The 19566-nt window shown below is 39.4% G+C and overlaps 1 protein-coding gene across 1 annotated transcript in view; it reads left to right on the top strand.

Annotated features, from left to right (window-relative positions):
* Positions 1-18762, top strand: part of galr2b (galanin receptor 2b) — a 40176-nt gene extending 21414 nt beyond the window's left edge. The window contains exons 2-3 of the mRNA XM_034089813.2: positions 8461-8843; positions 14614-18762. Of these exons, the coding sequence (XP_033945704.1) occupies positions 8470-8843; positions 14614-15376 (1137 nt within the window). The 5' untranslated portion in view covers positions 8461-8469 and the 3' untranslated portion in view covers positions 15377-18762. The remainder of the gene's footprint in view (positions 1-8460; positions 8844-14613) is intronic.
* The last annotated feature ends 804 nt before the right edge of the window (positions 18763-19566 follow it).

Here is a 19566-nt window from a genome sequence, read left to right as displayed (position 1 = left end):
CGGAAATGCATCCGCGAAGAAGCCAGGAGCCATCAGTGTATCCTCGGTTATAGCTCCTCCAGAGAGGCTCCTCGATGCTCGATCCTCGGTCCTCGACGTGCATTTAGAGAAATTAGATGTCCTTCAACATGGCGCGCTAAAATTCATTTCTGGGTCACTACCGGAGGACAGAGGAGTCGAGGAGTCGAGGAGGGGGATTTGATGAAATGAGAAAGGGCCATTGAATAGGAAAATACTCTGAGCATGCGCAGTGTAGTTTTTGCAGTCACCGTTCACTTAGACCAGGGGTCGGCAACCCGCGGCCCACGGGCCGCATGCGGCCCTCTGCTCTGGCTCCCTTGAATTTAGACAAAAATAAGAAGGAAATAAAATAAAAGTATTTGTAGGACTATTTATATTTTGTTGCATGGTTGAAAATGTTTCGTATCTTGTATATTGAGGTGATACTGTGACACATAAATAAAAAACAAAACGGTTTTAATTAGGTCAACTAAAATATGCGTCACATCCTGCTACGGTCCCGCGCGAGCGCCTTTTCTTGGAGGCGAATAACCCCCGGCTCGATGAGCGAACTATGGATAAATCAAAGAAAAGTACCGGAGGAACACAGGATTTAATTCTGCGTGGACAGAGTTATCTGCTTTCACAGCAAACGATGCTGGTTTACCGGTATGTTTGATATGTAGAGAGAAGTTGTCAACGGTGGTGCAGCCTAAAAGTTACATATCGAGGAACAACAAGGGAGAGGAAGCCAGCTGACGATCTTCAGTCATAATTCAATGGGGTATGTAATTTATTTTATTATAATTTATGTAATTATAAAGAAAACACTTTTTGTTATATTCCATGGAATGCTCTTAACGTCCCGATAGCAATGAATATATTAAATGCTTTGACAATAAATACATACAAAAATTAATCTGTGGAAGCCGCACCGTAAAAAGCACGACCAATCATCTGCCTCGGCCCGACTAAAATAACTGGATGGCCTACCTGCCTGTCAGCCTTCCATCTGTGCACAAACTTATCTCGTGCCCTCATTGGTCATGTGCGCGTTCGTGTGTGTTGGAGGAGGGACTCTGTAAGAAAGTCTGAAGGAAGAGGCATATTTTTTCCGGTTGTGTATTTTCAAATTCTAGCGCACTCGAGCTGGTTTCTCCATTCTTACCTACCCTACCTTTAACTCTTTTTAGGGTGCAGCTATATGTTTTATTTATTTCAAAGTGGGCCCATTTTAATAATATTTTTGTTCCCTTCAAATGTGCAGAGGACTCCCCAAGTGCTGTGTTTAATTTATTTTAAAGTAGGCCTGTATTATTTTATATCATGTAATAAATAGCCTAATAAATGCAAAAAAACTGTAGTTTTTGTCTGATATAACAATAAAAAACTATGAAATATGTTTTGCGGCTCCAGACAAAAAAATGTTTTGGAAAAAGGAGCAAAATGGCTCTTTTGGTCAAAAAGGTTGCAGACCCCTGACTTAGACAGTCAGAGGGAGGGGCAGGATCAGGTGTTGTCCCACATGGCTCTAAACAGCTCAATAGGCACACACTGTAGACACTAATTAGAAGAACACATACTAAAACAGCAATGTACAGACAGAATCAGATGATTAAACATTAAACATTTTGTTGTAATCATTATTTTAATACTTTCTGCTGACACTAGGTGGCGCTGGGCCCCACCTGCCCCTAATGACCAGTCGCCACTGTATATGGCTCTGGGGAGCATGTTGTTTCTTACACGACCACTAGAGCACCTCTGGTGGTCGTGTACGAAACAACATACACTTTAAAACGTGCCCCTGGTCGTAATAAGGGCCTATATGGACCGCGGTGAATTTAGTTTTAAGGCCCTGACACACCAACCCGATTTTGGGAGTCAGAGGCCGTCAGAGGCTGTCGGGCATTCGCGGCGCCGTAGTCAGGTTGGTGTGTCCCGCACCGTCGACAGTGACACGCCTTATTTGGACTGCCAGACCCGATGCATGGCCGATTCAACATGTTGAATCGGCCATGCATCGGGTCTGGCAGTCGGACCAAATAATCACTCTGATTGGCTGTTCAGCTAGCAAATCAGTGCATGAGAAGCGAAGCGGAAGTGAGGGACGTAAACAAACGATTTAAGAAGGCACACACAGACTGCTATTCATTTTCATCTCATCATGGCGATCTGGAATGATGCAAACGAAGACCTGCTCATCACCTTAATCCAGGAGAGGCCAGCTCTGTATGATATTACGGAGAAAAGATACTCTTCTTCTTTTTCTTCTCTGTCTTCCGGTTGTTGCCTCTTTTGAATGACGAATACACACTACCGCCGCCTGCTGGTAAGGAGAGTTATTGCCACTCACGCACTGAAGTCGGTGCGGTGTGTTCCCGTGCGACACATGGCCAAAACGCAGGAGAACACGGCCAGGCAACAGCCGACTTCAGCGTCGGCTAGTCCTCTGGTGACTGCTTGGTGTGTCAGGGCCTTAGGTTGGATATTCGACGGACATTCGCGGACCCGCCAGCAGCGTCAGTTTAACAAGGAGATCTTCTCCGCGAAACGAGGCTTTCACTTAGGGACCATCAACAAATGACTTTTACAATTAGACAATTAGAAAAATGTTCTTTTTAATAAATCGACAGCTTCTCGATCGTGTGAATGTGACGCAAATTCACTCTAGAGCATACATTTATTGAACACACCTCTTTTTATTGCATTTTATTACTTTAAATACGTTTTATTAATATTTTTGATGGAAACATTTGCTTATTTCTTCAATACCTTCCAGGTCATGTGACCGATTCACTCAAAATCAGTGCTGGGTCAAAGAACTACACTGGCTGAATAGGACACACCTCTTTTTATTGTATTTTAAAACTCTAAATATTTTTATATTAATATTTTGATGGGGAAATGTGCTTATTTCTTCAATACCTTCCAGGTCATGTGACCGATTCACTCAAAATCAATGCTGGGTCAAATAACTACACTGGCTGCATAGGACACACCTCTTTGTATTGCATTTCAATACTTTAAATATTTTATATTAATATTTTTGATAGAAAAATGAGCCTATTTCTTCAATACCTTCCAGGTCATGTGACCGATTCACTCAAAATCAATGCTGGGTCAAAGAATTACACTGGCTGCATAGGACACACCTCTTTTTATTGCATTTTAACACTCTAAATATTTACACACATTTATGCATTTAATCTCAGTCCCTTTTAGAGTTTTCACTAAATGACATTAAACAGGCTGCTCAGGAACAGAAACTGTAATTGCAGTTTAAAGTGTTGGGAGACATCATTCTTGTTTTCCATACTCTTCACTGTGGCCCATACATTTCAGCATCAAGAGTGTACCTTACCTTCAAGCCTCAATTGTTGCACCAATTACCAGCCAGAAAGTGCACACTGATGTCATGGAAGGTTTTGTAACCACACTGCAACACTTCAGAAGCTGATTTTGTTATTGACAGAGAATGACAGAATATATCCCTGCTCACTGTATAAGGATGGGATGTTCTTGGCTAAAAGAAAATATACCCCAGCTTCGTCCTTTTAAGAAAATGAATCAGGAAAGCACTCAGGCTGCTTTGGTTTTGGGACACAATTCCTTGGTTTAGAGAGGAAAGGGGTGAGTGGTTGGCTGTGAGGGAGAAAAAAAAACCCAAATCAAGGGTGTAATACAATGTGTGAATTGAGAATAACCTTTTAAATTAATCTCTCTCTATTTGAATTGAGCTGCATTCAATCAATCAATCAATCAATCAATGTTTATTTATATAGCCCAATATCACAAATGTTACATTTGTCTCAGTGGTCTTCACAGTGTGTACAGAATATCAGTATGACAATACGACACCCTCTGTCCTTAGACCCTCACATCGTACAAGGAAAAACTTCCAAAGAAAACCCAGTTTAAAGGGAAAAATGGGAGAAACCTCAGGGAGAGCAACAGAGGAGGGATCCCTCTCCCAGGACGGACAGACGTGCAATAGATGCCGTGTGTAAATTGAAAAGATAATACATTTGCAACATAGGTAGTCCAAATGTTTGGAAATGCATGTGTGTATAATAGGAAGATGAATCCACGAGGATATCCATCCAGGACCTATGATCCAGGACCACAGCCACGACTCAAGATCCAGCGCTCGCGATCCAGGACACAGGACCGCAGGATCATCCATGACTCCGGATCCCAGCGTATATAGACACCAAAAAGAAAGACATTTGGGGAAGCTGGGTTAATCGGAACATGAGTGTACACGGGTATAGACAGAGAGAAGGAAGAAGTAAGATGTCCCCCGACAAACTAAGCCTATATCAGCAAAACTAGGGGCTGAATCTAATCAGCCCTAACTATAAGCTTTATCAAAAAGGAAGGTCTTAAGCGCACTCTTAAAAACGGATAGGGTGTCTGCCGCCCGAACACAAACTGGAAGCTGATTCCACAAATGTGGAGCTTGATAAGAAAAGGCTCTGGCTCCCATTGTACTTTTAAAGATTCTAGGAACAACCAACAACCCTGCATTCTTGGAACGCAATGCCCTAGTAGGACAGTAGGGTATAATGAGTTCTTTAAGGTAAGATGGCGCCTGCCCATTAAGGGCTTTGTAGGTGAGAAGAAGAATTTTAAATTCTATCCTGTGTTCTATAGGGAGCCAGTGTAAGGCAGCCAGAACAGGAGTAATGTGGTCCCTTTTCCTAACTCTGGTTAGTACACGAGCCGCAGCATTTTGAATCAGCTGAAGCGACTTGATTGACTTCTTGGTACTCCCTGATAATAAAGAGTTACAATAATCCAGCCTAGAAGTAACAAATGCATGGACTAGTTTCTCTGCATCGTTTTGAGGCAAGATATGCCTGATTTTTGCAATGTTACGTAGATGGAAGTAGGCGGTCCTTGAAATTGATTTTATGTGGGCGTTAAAGGATAAATCCTGATCAAATATAACACCAAGATTCCTTACAGTCTCACTGGAGGCCAAATTAATGCCATCCATAGTTAGTATGTCTTTAGATAATTTGTTTCGTAGATTCTTCGGGCCAAGTACAATAACTTCAGTTTTGGTCGTGTTTAACATCAAAAAGTTTAAGGTCATCCACGTTTTTAAGTCCTTAAGGCAGTCTTGAATTTTATTTAGATGATTAATTTCATCAGGCTTGATTGATAAATATAGTTGAGTATCATCCGCATAACAATGAAAGTTTACAGAATGATTCCTTATAATATTGCCTAACGGAAGCATATATAATGTGAACAAAATAGGTCCGAGCACTGAGCCCTGTGGCACTCCATGGCTAACTTTGGTTTGCGTGGAAGATTCATCGTTAACACGTACAAACTGAGAGCGTTCAGATAGATAGGACCTAAACCAGCCTAAAGCAGTTCCCTGTATGCCAACTAAGTGCTCTAGTCTTTGCAATAGGATATCATGGTCGATAGTATCAAATGCAGCACTAAGATCGAGCAAAACAAGAATAGAGACAAGTCCCTTGTCTGAGGCTATTAGAATATCATTTGTGACTTTAACCAGAGCTGTCTCTGTGCTATGATGTGTTCTAAAGCCAGACTGAAAATCTTCAAATAAATCATTGTTTTTTAAGTAATCACACAACTGTTTTGCGACCGCTTTCTCAAGAATTGTTGAGAGGAACGGAAGATTAGAAATAGGTCTATAGTTGGCTAAAACCTCTGGATCGAGGTTGTGCTTTTTAAGAAGCGGTTTTATCACTGCTACTTTGAATGATTGTGGAACATAGCCTGATAATAAAGACATATTCATAATATTTAATAAAGAAGTGCTAATTAATGGAAAAACTTCCTTCAACAGCTTAGTTGGAATTGGGTCTAACATACACGTTGATGGTTTAGAAGAGAGAATCATTGAATGTAATTGTTCAAGGTTAATGGCTGAAAAGCATTCTAGTTTACTATCTAGTGTAATATTAGAACTTACGATTCCGGGAGCTGTTGATAACACTATACTGGTCGAAGGCAAGAGGTCATTAATTTTGTTTCTAAGAGTAACAATTTTATCGTTAAAAAAGCACATAAAATCATTACTACTGAGTGCTAAGGGAATAGAAGGCTCAATCGAGCTGTGGCTCTCTGTCAGCCTGGCTACAGTGCTGAAAAGAAATCTTGCATTATTCTTATTCTCATCTATTAATGAAGAGTAGTAGGCTGCTCTCGCTTTACGCAGTGCTTTCTTATATTCATTGAGAGTAATATGCCAAATTAAACGAGATTCTTCAAGTTTAGTGGAACGCCATATCCTTTCAAGTTGTCTAGACTTTTGCTTTATTTTGCGGGTTTCGGCATTATGCCATGGAGCTAATCTATGTTGTTTTATTTTCTTCTTTTTCAAAGGAGCAACAGAATCTAATTTTATTCGCAGCGCATCTATAGCACTATCAACAACATGATCAATTTGGGGTGGTGTACATTTTGTATAAGTTTCCTCCCCTACATGCAGACATGCTATCGAGTTAAGTATTGGTTGAATCTCTTCCTTAAATGTGGCTATAGCACTAACAGATAGGTTTCTGCTGCAAGAGCTTTTGACTAATGCTTTGTAGTCTAGTAACAGTACTTCAAAAGTTACTAAGAAATGGTCGGATAAAGCAGGATTATGCGGTTCGACTAATAGTTGCTCAATTTCAATACCATAAGTCAGAACAAGGTCGAGAGTGTGATTATAACAGTGGGTTGGTTTATTTACACTCTGACAGAAACCAACAGAATCTAATATAGAGTTAAATGCAACAGTAAGGCTATTTTTATCATCGTCAACATGAATATTAAAGTCACCTACGATAATTACTTTGTCTGTTTTAAGAACCAAAGTTGATAAAAACTCAGAGAATTCTGATAAGAATTCTGAATAAGGACCTGGTGCACGATACACTGTAACAAATAAGATTGGCTGCAAAGTTTTCCAGGTCGGATGCGTAAGACTAAAAACGAGGCTACAAGTATGGTTGCATTGCAACCATACTTGTAATTAAACAAGGACATATTCCCTGGATAGCACGTCACCATGGCAATTAAAAACCACCTCTCATTCCTTTCTAATTAATACACAGGACATGACTACACTGGGGATTAATTGGATAAAATCATCTTATGGTGCATGCAGGCTCGTCATCTTTTTTAGTATCATTTTTAATGTTGCAAAAACAAACTCAAAACAACTAAGTCTGTTCATTCAGTGTTTTGTCTTCCTCCTTGTGTTTTGTCTGGTCCTCCTCCCTGTCATTAGTTTCCCTGGTGTGTCTGATTGTCTCATTGTGTTCACCTGTTGCCCTTGTGTTTCTCCCTCCCCTGCCCAGCTGTGTCTTGTCCTGTGATTACCCTTCTGTGTATTTAGTCTAGTCTTCCCCTGTGTTCCATGTCGGTCCATTGTTTTCCCTCCATGTTATTCCACGGTCCATGTTCCTTGTGCTGCTCATTTGTTTTGGGATATTTTGGATACTGCCTTTTGACACAGCTTTTATTATTTAATAAAGCTCGCTTTTTGTTAAAATTCTGCATTAGGGTCCTACCTTTTCCAAGCACCCTGACAAAATATGTATTTTTTAAATCTTTCTTTCCTTCTAATTTGTTATTATTTTCTAAATAACACACTGTTATTTACTCAAAAATAACACACAATTATCCTTGTTTTTATGTATCTGTTTAATTCTATAATATCGGGCTTTTTGATATCCGAGTAAGAAAATGTTTTTATGAACCACACAGCTTCCGGTCTTCCAAGACCCGACCGGAAAAAAAGACGTGGTGCAGGCACGAAACATACTACCAATAGAAATACATTGCTTTTAAAACCGTTCTGTGTGACACGAAAAAAGGGGAAAATCGTGTTGGTGAACACGAATCAATAGATTAAATGTCGTGACTATAACACGAAATGCCGTGAGACTGGGTTGAACTGCCATATGCTAGTTGCTAACCACTAAAGTTAGCGGTTAGCAACTGCCAACTGAACGTGTCTGTCTCGTGGGGAAAACATGTAACATATACTCCCGGTCGGTCAGCCTCGGATGGCTGGGAGGATGAGTAGAGTCAAGTTGCTTACTTCGTATTTCCAACTATTTACTAAAGTAAAAACCATGAAAGAAAAAAAAGATTGATGTGTTATTGACTGAGGCCCCTAGGAAGCTTCATTTTTTGTTCTCTGGACTGGGGCAATTGTTAGATATTTCAGCAACACAACAAAGACATCTTTGACACAACACCAACACTGTAACCTCTCCATATTCAGTTGATAGTGTTAAGATTATTTTTGGAAAAATATAATGATGCCCATATGTTACACATTGCATCCCTAAGAGAAATGTAGCAAATGTAATTGCACAGCAGTATTCTTAGTTGATGTGTTTTAACATCTCCAAGGAGACATACAAAAACAATCAAAAAGACGTGGTTATATTTTTTCTGTCTCTTTTCCTTTTTCAGACTTGCAACATGTCTGACTTTGAGGATTTCAGCAGGCAAGCAGGGCAGACTAATGTCTCTGACAGCTACCAGCTGAATCCCACCAGCGTGATCGTGTCGGTGGTCTTCTCCCTCATCTTCCTGCTGGGCACCATCGGCAACAGTCTGGTGCTGGCTGTGCTGCTGCGGAGCGGGCAGCTGGGATACAACACAACCAATCTGTTCATACTCAACCTGAGCGTGGCCGACTTCTTCTTCATCATCTTCTGTGTTCCTTTTCAAGCCACCATCTACTCTCTGGAGGGCTGGGTGTTCGGATCCTTCATGTGCAAAGTGGTGCACTTCTTCATCAACCTCACCATGTACGCCAGCAGCTTCACACTCGCTGCTGTCTCTGTTGACAGGTATGTTACAGTTATTATCCTCAGAAGAGAAGATATTTAATTGTTGTAACAACAAATTACTTTTTAAAGATAATGGTGATCTAACTATAAGCTCATGTGTGCCATTTGAAACCATCATTGCTTTTAGAATGTCTTTTAGATAACTATTATAATCACATGTTGTTCCTGGTTCATTTCCCATGGTGCCCTTTGCTTCCTGTTTGTTGCAACTACATGAATAATTATGTTTGATGATTAATCTATCAGTCAATCATTTTTATAATTAATCAACTAATTGTTTTGACATTTTCACTTGATAAATTGCAACTCTTATTCAATTATCATAGTGAACTGTAGTTTGTACTCACTTTGGTATCTCCATTTTCCTTTGCTTGTAACGTCTCAGAAATGCACATTGAGAGGCAAGTATCAGCTGTTACAAGGTAAAATCTGTGAACATATCATTATAGCAACCATTAAAGGTCTAAATTCTGAATCTGAATCTGAATCTGAAATTCACTAATTCATGCATACCCGTAACTAATTTATCTTCCCTTTAATTAACTCTAATTAATATTGCCTTTCATTCAGCCATATGTAAAGCTTTCAGGGTTATGCGTTGTCCTCCACATAAAAGTGAAAGAGAACGGATTCATTAATTATTTAAAAATTCAAGTGCGCATTTTATCGATTTGAAGGAGTGAAAACATCTATGCTAAATGCAGTGCCAAAGCTGTTGTACATGTTGATGGACGGCACTTTACAATAATAAGGTTAAAAAATTATAACTTAAGTAACTGTCAGCTAATGCCTGACTCATGATGTTTTACATAGGCTGTGCAGAGATGCATCTATTTAAACAGCCTCTTTGGAAGCAAAACTGTACCTACATATTCTCATTGAAATTAATTAAAATCTGCAACAGCTCCGCACTGTGTTCTAGTCATTCATCAGAAATAGAAATTAATTAACACATTAATTAAGATAAATTGTAAAAAGTACACAAGGGCTTATATTATAAACGTAGTATGATGACCATGCTCATGCTCTATACGGTCTTGTAAGGGAAACTTCTGCAGCAATGGAGAGTCAGGACTCAGAGAGACACGAGGAGAGTTGGAGCTTTGATGTCAAACACTGATAGTTTATTACAAGTATCAGTCGGAGAAATTCACATCACAACTGCACTGGTGGGTTGCCATGTCAAATCTGACCAGCCTCTCTCTCGATAGACCTTTTAACTAATTTACAGAGAGTTAATCTACATATTGGGGGATGGTGCGTAAACACCTAGGAACACTGGAGATATCGCCAACATCTGGAGATACTCTTTGGCTCTGTGACCGAGAGTTGACCGGTCATAAAACTGGGAACAACACCATATGACTGCATTAGCACATTCCTTACGGGAGATAACAGACTCAGGGTTGGTGATAAATGTCAACAGGCAGAAAGGTTAAATAACTCGAAGTAAAGACAGAATTATTCTCTAACAGGTCTTATATATATTTGCAGCAATTTTGGGTTTCATGTCATTTGTTACACAGACATATTGCTATATTTATCAACGTTTCGCCTCTCTAGAATTTTTTTTAAAAGATTTCTCCAAAATACCACATTTAAACACCAAGACCTAGTGGACCTAGTGGAACGCCAGATAATATCTCATGAACACCAGAGAATAACTCATGCTGTGATTTGGTGTCAAAAACCTTTTAAAGGATGAGATTTCTGTTAGAATTGTATGTTTTGACGAGCATTCTTGTTCTGGAAACTGCTCAGAAACACCCTTATTGTCAGTATATCTAGGGAAGTCCTTCATCATGAATCTGAATCATCTTAAATTACTCACTCTGTAGTTTTTGATTATCCTAGAGCTTTTAACTTTAGGCTATAGTGCAGTCAGTTTGCAATAAATGGCCTCACTGCAATTAAATGGCTACTATGGAAACTAGCATCACTACCAAAGAATAAGATGAAAACAAATTAAGATCACTTAAGAGTTTTATTTATGCACCAGCACTTACAACGATATTGCTTGTTGAAGGTAAATATGTCAGCACTGTAGTTGTTGTTGTTGTTCTTAGTTTGAATCTTTATGGTTTATTGCACTTATTGTAAGTTGCTTTGGATAAAACCCAGTTAAATGCTATGTAATGTAATGATTAAATGCACAAGGCTCCTGCTTGGCCAGTTATACTGAATTCATCTAAAAATGTATAGGGAACCCAGCATGCAGAAATATATTCAACAAGATAGAATAGGCTAAACACATTTGTACTGTATGCAAAAAACTGCAGAGTTTTGCCAAAACTGAAAGGGATTAGCATATGCATGACTTTAAAATGGAGCCTTGTGGATAGCACCTTTTCTCATTCACATATGAAGTGACAGGTCAAAGTACCCCTGTAAATAATTTTTCGCCTTCAGAATCTAGCTTAACTGTAGAGCGTTATCTATCTATTATTTATAGCTAGCATTGCATGGTACCTATGGATTATGTAGGTTTTTTGGTTTCATATGATTCCAGTAACTTCACTATAGCTTTAAAACAGAGCCTGCTACAGCATCTGAAAGACAGATTATCAGCTCAGCCAAGGTTATACTCAGCAGAAGCACCCACTAAACTTTCAATTTGTAACAAGAAGGGCTCATCTTTACTTATTCATTACTTCATACCATAGCTTCATACATGAGATTACCATGACCTGCCTCACCTCTTTCCCCTCGAGTTCCCAATAATGAAGACAATCTGCAAGGAAGCTTTTATTCAAGTCCCCACTCTGTTTATTCATGCTATGACTATACTTCACACATTTTATTTGTCTCATCTGAAGATGAAAAACAACCTCAGGAACATTGAGAACAGCAAGACCCCGGAAGTAGGACAATTCAGAGACCCATAAGACCTTACAGAGGTGCTGCATCTGTAATTACATTACATTACATTACATTGCATTTAGCTGACGCTTTTATCCAAAGCGACTTACAATAAGTACATTCGACCAGGAAGACACAACCTTGAAGAAAACAGAATCATATAAGTACATCAGGTTTCAAAGAGCCAATCGTTTCAAGTGCTACTCAACTGGCTTTAGATAAGCCAGTCCTTTATTAGTATATAAGTGCTCTGTTAGCAGTTCTTTGTTAGTCATTCTATCGCTCGAGGTGGAGTCGAAAGAGATGAGTTTTCAGTCTGCGCCGGAAGGTGTGTAAGCTTTCTGCCGTCCTGAATTAGCCATCTTATGAGAGAATCATGCATTATCCTTCCTGAAAACTATATCCCTCGCAGAGTAAATGCTAAGCCCTCATTATAGTTGTTGGAAAACATTGTCAGCTCAGTCAATATGGACAGAGTCAGTGTGCAGCTGCCCTCTGCTCACACTGGCTGTGTTTGAGGATGCGATGGATTTTTCAGGATGCTAGCTAGACCCAGTCCGGAAAAAAGCAAGGACATCTTAGTCGAGATGTGAATTGATTTCCGTTATTTCCGTGTAAAAAGTTCAAAGGCAGCAGCAGGTACACTTTTCACCAGGTAACCTCAGCAGGAATTAAATCAGTGAACAGCAGCACACACACACACACACACACACACACACACACACACACACACACACACACACACACACACACACACACACACACACACACACACACACACACACACACACACACACACACACACACACACACACATTCAGACACACTCAGTCTTTTAATGGAAGCTATTTGCTGCTGCAGTGAGCCTGCAGGCAAGATCAAACGATTACTGTGATTTTATGCCAGTTCCCATGCGAAAATGATTCAATAAAATATTAAAAACATTGCTGTTGTTTTTTAACTAATCAGGGGGTTTATTTGCACTAAAACTAAATTATGTAAGGTAACAGTAAAACAGCCAGAGATAACAGGATATAATGAGTTATATTTGTGCAAAAATGCTTACAATTTAAAAATCATCTTCAGAGATAATTGTTTACTCTTTGTTTAAAGTGTAAGCAATATTTGTTTTGCATCATAAGGCAACATTGCATAATACCCTCAACATTTCTTCTTTTTTTTAAAACTAGAGTTCTGCACCTCCTCTTGACTCTGTTTGCAGCCTTTAGGAAAGACATGTAAAAGGAAAAATCTAGCTGATCACAGGTCATTTTTAGAAAGGGAGGCTTTTTTATTGACCGTTCAAAAAAGGCAGCGCATGCACATCCTTTCAGACGGTGAAATTCTGATTCAACAAGGGAAATATCACCCAGGAAGAGTTGCTACGTACAGCTCGGGCAAAAACTCCCAACCAATGCAAAGCAACCCAAAGTAAGAGGCAGACTTCGGTGAAGTGTTTCAGAGATGCAGAGAAAATGTCGCTTATAATTTGGCTTCGAGTTGAGCGACATACCCAGGCCAGGGGTACCACTTGAATTACAATATGCTGAAAGGTTATTATGGCTTTTTTGCCCAATAATGGCAAATTAGTGCCTCTTCAGACAATTGATACAGACAAGGTAGAAGTAAACTAAATTAGTTGAAGCGGGAAGATAGAAAGAAAAGATAGTCCATTTGTGAGTTATGCATAATATCCTGAAGTTCATGTCTATATGCCTGCAGTTTTTAAAGGGGAATACTTTGAAATTCCATTTCACCGAAAAAGTGGTGATTCAGAATCTTGTTCAACACATTCCCAGTCTGCATCTTGTCAGACATTAACAGACAGATCATTTGCTCATGTTTTCTCATTAATCTGTCAATTTCATCCAAGCTTCCAGATAAATGTACCCGCAGTTGTGGACCTCATTAGGGACAAGTAGGTTCATCTGCTTTGGTCCTTTCATGTTAGACGTGGAGTGCTTGGCCCCATTTCAGTGAGCTTTTCAGAGACCAGAGAGGTTGTTGCCTCTTATTCTGGAGAGCTATGGCTGAAGTGTCCTGCAAAAGCACATGGAGGAGGAGATTTATTTTCAGGTGATCTGACTCTTAGAAATAAAGCATCCAAAATATAACCTGTGTTGAATATGGCAAATACAGTTGTACAAGTTCACAGAGTAACATATCAGGTGACGATGAGTCAAAAACGTTCCCAATCAGTGTGGTGACAGACTATTGAAAGACTTCTCTGCCAGGAAAACATCAGGCTCTTTCTTCATGATAGTACATCTAGACACAGCACAACGCATGGTTTGTGCTTTTGTCATGGCTATACCAAGGGATGTCTGTGCAATCAGATTAGACCTTTCTGTGGATATACTGTAACAGCCAGTATCGCATATTTCCCAAACGGCTGAATGATCATTATCTAACTCAAAAGCCTCAGTGTGAGCGAGAGGGCTCGTAACACTGAGTGTGGAGGAAGATTTAAGTCATAACATGCAAGGTGAAACTCTAAAACAAGCCCTAATGTACTGTACATTTACTTTAGATTTGGAGTGGACACCAAGAAAAATCTCCAAATTAATCACAATGCATGAAAGCACATTTTATTGGGTTGCACTATGAGTTTTAAATTGGTCTAATGACTCCCACTGCATGGCCCAAGATGAAACAAAACAGAACAAAAACATATCTCATAAATCAACAAAGATGTTTTCCCCCCAGAACACCTAATTACTTCTTCTGAGATTTTAGTTTTATTGAGGCATTACAGAAAAATGGGCACCTGCTGATTTGATACGAGTCTCTAATTAAAAACGCATGAGACCCTTTCAGCCTATAGTTTTCCCACTGGCTCAGCATGTCCGCTAATTATCAGCTTCATGTGCTTTGGATCCCACTTCAATGTATATTTTGTACCTCTTTGTAGGTATCTGGCCATTCGTTACCCGCTGCGCTCCAGAGAGCTGCGGACCCCGTGTAACGCAGTGGTTGCCATGGTGATCATCTGGGGTCTTTCTCTGGTCTTCGCGGGTCCGTATCTGAGCTACTACGACCTGATCGATTACGCCAACAGCACTGTGTGCATCCCTGGCTGGGAGGAGCAGAACAGGAAGTTGCTGGACACGTGCACGTTCCTGGTCGGCTACGTCATTCCCGTGCTCATCGTGAGTCTCTCGTACACTCGGACCATCAAGTACCTGTGGACGGCCGTGGACCCGCTGGACGGCATGTCGGAATCCAAGAGGGCCAAACGCAAAGTCACAAAAATGATCATCATCGTCACGGTGCTTTTCTGCATCTGCTGGCTGCCGTACCACGTGGTGATCCTGTGCTACCTGTACGGAGACTTCCCTTTCAACCAGACCACGTACGCCTTCAGGATCCTCTCCCACTGCATGGCCTACGCTAACTCCTGTGTCAACCCCATCGTGTACGCTCTGGTGTCCAAGCACTTTCGCAAAGGCTTTAAGAAAGTGTTCAGCTGTATCCTCAGTAAAAAAGGCAGAAACAAGGTCCACGTGGTTCACGTCGCCAACACCGTGCCCGGGTTTGAAGCCGGCTCCACGGAGGTGTCGCAGATGAACGAGGAGCACGTGCGACAGAATGAATGTGAAATGATAAACAGGCCTCTCCCAGAGCCCAGAGAAGCCACGGTAACACTGAATCTGCCCTTTCAGCGACAGACTTGACAAGTGATTCAGCTTTCCTGACGGGCTGAATACAGATTGCCTTATGTGAAAGACATCACAGCTGATATTCTCGAGAAAAAGTGCTAGCTTCTCATCACGACATTCTCAGTTCTGGTAGCAAACAGAAGAAGAGATTAAAAGAACATATTGTATTATTCTTAAAGGGGACATATTGTGACTTTTTCAGTGACAATGTGGTGATCTGCAGTGCCTACTAACCCACAAACTGTGAAATAGGACAACCCAGTCAGTATTTTGGGGGCTCACAAACCATTCAGAATAGGCTCCCCTTCCTGTGTCACATTAGAATGTATCTACACACCCATTGCTTGAGCACTACTTTTGCTGTTTTTTACATGTTAGTTTAACATAAAGGCATTTTAATACATGTTAAACCTCTGTGAGCATGAAATGTCCCCTTTAAGTGTTACCAAAAATCTGCTTCTTTCACCATCTTGTGTACTTACCACTATAGCATGTCCCTCTAGAGCAGATACAAACTCAGAAAAGTATTTATTAAAAGTGGAAACTTCTCAGTATTTCCTACTGCCTTAACCATGGCCTGCTGCTGGGTGTTTCTGTCAGTATGAGAATCTTCATTTTTCCAGCACTTTTAAGAGCAGCGCAGAATGTGTCTCATAAGGTTACAGTTATGTTTCACCTTTTCAAATGGTCCCAAAGATGTTCAAAGGTTGGCGACTGTGAAGGAAAATTAATGTTAGCCAGCACCATTTACTTTTGGTTTGACGTAAACAGGGTTGGATGCAAGTTCAAGGTCATTGACTACGTTTACATGCACAAAATATTCAGGTTTTGACCCTTATTCTGAAAATGACCTTTTTCTTACTTCGACAGTACGCCTGTACTGTCGTACCAATAATGACGTTCAAGAACGGCCTCAAGTGTATGATTGCGATTCTATAACACAAACTATCATTGTAATCAACAATATCGTAAAATAATTTCGTAATGTGGGCTAATTTGCTCCCAAACCTAGGCTTTCTGCTTGAGTTAATCTCTGTCAGAAAGTAGTTCCTAGAAAGTAGTTCCCATGGTAACGATAGCCGATCAATCGAACACTCCTGCTACCCCGCTTACAGTTATTGATATAATAATTATGGTAAATAATATATTATTAATCAATTTATTGAAAACAATTCTTGAATTAAGCTATTTAAATATCTGAGTAATCACTGTGTGGGATTAGCGGAACAAATCAAATCAGGCTGTCCATGGTGCAGAAACATTTTGGGTTCAGAATGAAGGTGGATGTTCATGCTGCCATTAAAAGTGCAATTCTTGAAACAGCTCTCCATGAACTCCATGCCAAACTTTTTTGCAGGTGGTGCCATGGTGTTCACGGGTAGGACTGCGTTATAGGAAGAGCTTTCCTCCAGTGGCCGTTTCATGGCGTGTCCCGGACCGGCAAAAAGTGCGTTGCTCCACATCTTTCTGTTGTCTAGAGATGGAGCCCAGTAGCTGCGAAGCGATGACTCGTTGTTATGTCCGCTAACGGACAGCTACCGATTTCCAACGAGAGACAATGTATAACAGTGTAACGGCTGTGTGTCGCTAAACGTCGCTATGGAAACCACATGATGTAGGCTCATGGAAGTAGTTTTGGTAGGCTAGTGGCGTGTTTAGGCCACTGGATACTTTGTGATTAGGCACGTTCTATTTGATCGTTGTTTGATCGTGGAATCAAACATGCCTATTGACCAATCAGAGAGCTTGCTCACACCTATGTGTTATAGAATCCCTAATATTACCCGCACAACACATCTGTCATCCCTGCAATCAACTTCTTCAAATGGTCAGCTTTTTTTCCGCATTTCCAAAAACCTAATGCCATTAAAGTCTTTCTAAATGTTCATAACTATGAATCATTCTCCTAATGTTGGCAGAAATTGGGGCTCTAGTTACTTTAAGCATGCATCTGCTGTTGCATGTCCTTAAGTTCCAGAGTCCTAACCTGGAAATAGCATTGTACCACTTCCGGTACAAAAAAGTCAAAGTCAAAAAAGTCAAAGTTTTTTTTAAATGTGTTTGTGGTTAGAAGCTTGACATAGGGTCAATCTGAAAATATGTTTTAAATGTTGTTCTCAGACATAAAATATGTCAGTAAATACTCGACTCGTGAATGTTCAAATCTTCTTAGTGTCTTGCAGACACTGAAAAAGACTACAAAATGTCATCACGCCGACACAAAAGCGCCTTTAGCTTAGCAGTGGTGATGTGCAGCCAGGTGACCATAATGCGGTAGACCTACAGTTAGCTTTTTACTTCTGGCAATCGTATTTACATTTCATAAATTACAAATTATAAATATGTGGAGATTATCCTACTGAAAAAATTTGATAATTATCATAAACTCGTGTTTGACACAGAGCTGTTTTTCTGCAGTATTCCGAAATCCAACCGTAAAATCCCACTGTTTGTCAAGGGTTCCCTTTGCGTTGCTAACTTTGGGGTCGGCCTACAAAAGTACAATACAATACCCTAAGTGAGGCGCGTATTTCAAATCCACTGTATGTATACATCTACAAAAAGGGTCTTAAATGTGAATATTATTGGGATATCCGACTTGATCGGAAAATGCTCGATTGGAATAAGGCTTTAATCGAAACACCCACAAGGAACCGCATCAAATTTGGGATATTGTCATATTCTGAATACTTTTGGATGTAAACATTGTCAAGTGTGAAGGAATAGTATTCCTCTGCAAAGTGGTGCTTCTCCCCCACTGATGTAAAGTGTACACGTGTTATCTCTTATGTGATCTTTTCCTCACATAAGCTCAGCTGCAACTGTAATCTTCTGAAAGATCTAAAGTCTGACTTTGACTAGTTTTGAAAGTGCTAGTCTTTTATCAAGATGTATTTTGTCTAACTGGAGCTGATGTTATTTGGTTTTTGTTCAATCGTGCATGCAGATGCTGTCCTGTATAAGATGTTACTGGTATATTTGAATTATATATGTTAATTGCGTGCAAACAAGATATTCAGTTATACTTCAATCTCAGCATTTAAAACACATCTTATTGGGATGTATACAAGAAGTTCAAAAATCAGGTGTTGAATACTTTTAGTAAAAATATTAAATATTTGATAAGTAATTAACCTCAGCAGAATAGTTTTTGGACCCTACTATAAAAATGTACTTGTATTTTACAATGATTGTATTCATGGCATGTTTCTCTTGTGTAAAGTATATTTAAATGAACATGTTTATCAATGAGTGTACTTTAACATGTAACAGTTTTGTGTTTGAAAAGGTTTGTATTTTGTGAATATAAAAGCTGTGAGATGATCATGTGTTTTTCTCTCTGTGTGTTTTCCTGGACGCTTGTGTCCTACCTCAGAGCAGTGAAAATAAAAACCTCTTGTCTTCTTGTTATTTTCTGTTCAGATGCAATTTTCTTCTGAGGGTCTAATTTCCGAGAAAATCATCCTCTTTTGCACTGACCTATTTTCCTTGAGTTAGTTTTCTGTGATTTTGCCTGTTGCATCTTACAGTGCATGTTTACATATTTTTTAACACCCTAGATTTTACTCAGTAATATATATTTATCAAAAGCAAAATGTAATACACATTTAAATGATAAAATAAAGATATTTTCAGCTGTGAAATGTACTGATGGCTTTATTCAATTCATAATATGCACATTGTATTTATTATGTTTATTATTATAGGTATTATTTTATACACTCAAGACTGCATCAAATCCAGATATTGAAAAAAGAATACATATGTCTGAGGAATGGGAAATGTACTTCCCATTTGCTCAAAGAGAAAAACAAATGGCAACAAAAGCGGATTAATAAAAAGATGGTATGATTTAGAGATATAAACCAAAAATAATGCGAAAATGCACACAATAAGCACATGAACTTACCAAACAATAGACCCATTTTGCTCAATGAATTTTTAAGAAAAAAATGTTTTAATATAATAAATAAACAGGGAAGAAGAAGAACAATTGTAAGCAGTAGAAATCTTATATCCCAGGCTCCCTCCAACAATGCACAAAAAAATAAATAATTTAGTTTTTTTTGTTCGAGTTGGGTTTATTTATGGTAGTAAAGGTAGTGTAGAATCACAAAGTATATTTACTGTGTATGAAAATACAGGACAATTGTCTGTATTGTTCAGAAGGACAGGAAATATTAATTTTCTTCTCCCTGCCTTCT

The sequence above is a fragment of the Pseudochaenichthys georgianus genome, chromosome 8, assembly GCF_902827115.2.
Source record: "Pseudochaenichthys georgianus chromosome 8, fPseGeo1.2, whole genome shotgun sequence".
Taxonomy (NCBI): domain Eukaryota; kingdom Metazoa; phylum Chordata; class Actinopteri; order Perciformes; family Channichthyidae; genus Pseudochaenichthys; species Pseudochaenichthys georgianus.
This window is presented reverse-complemented; position numbering and strand designations above follow the sequence as displayed.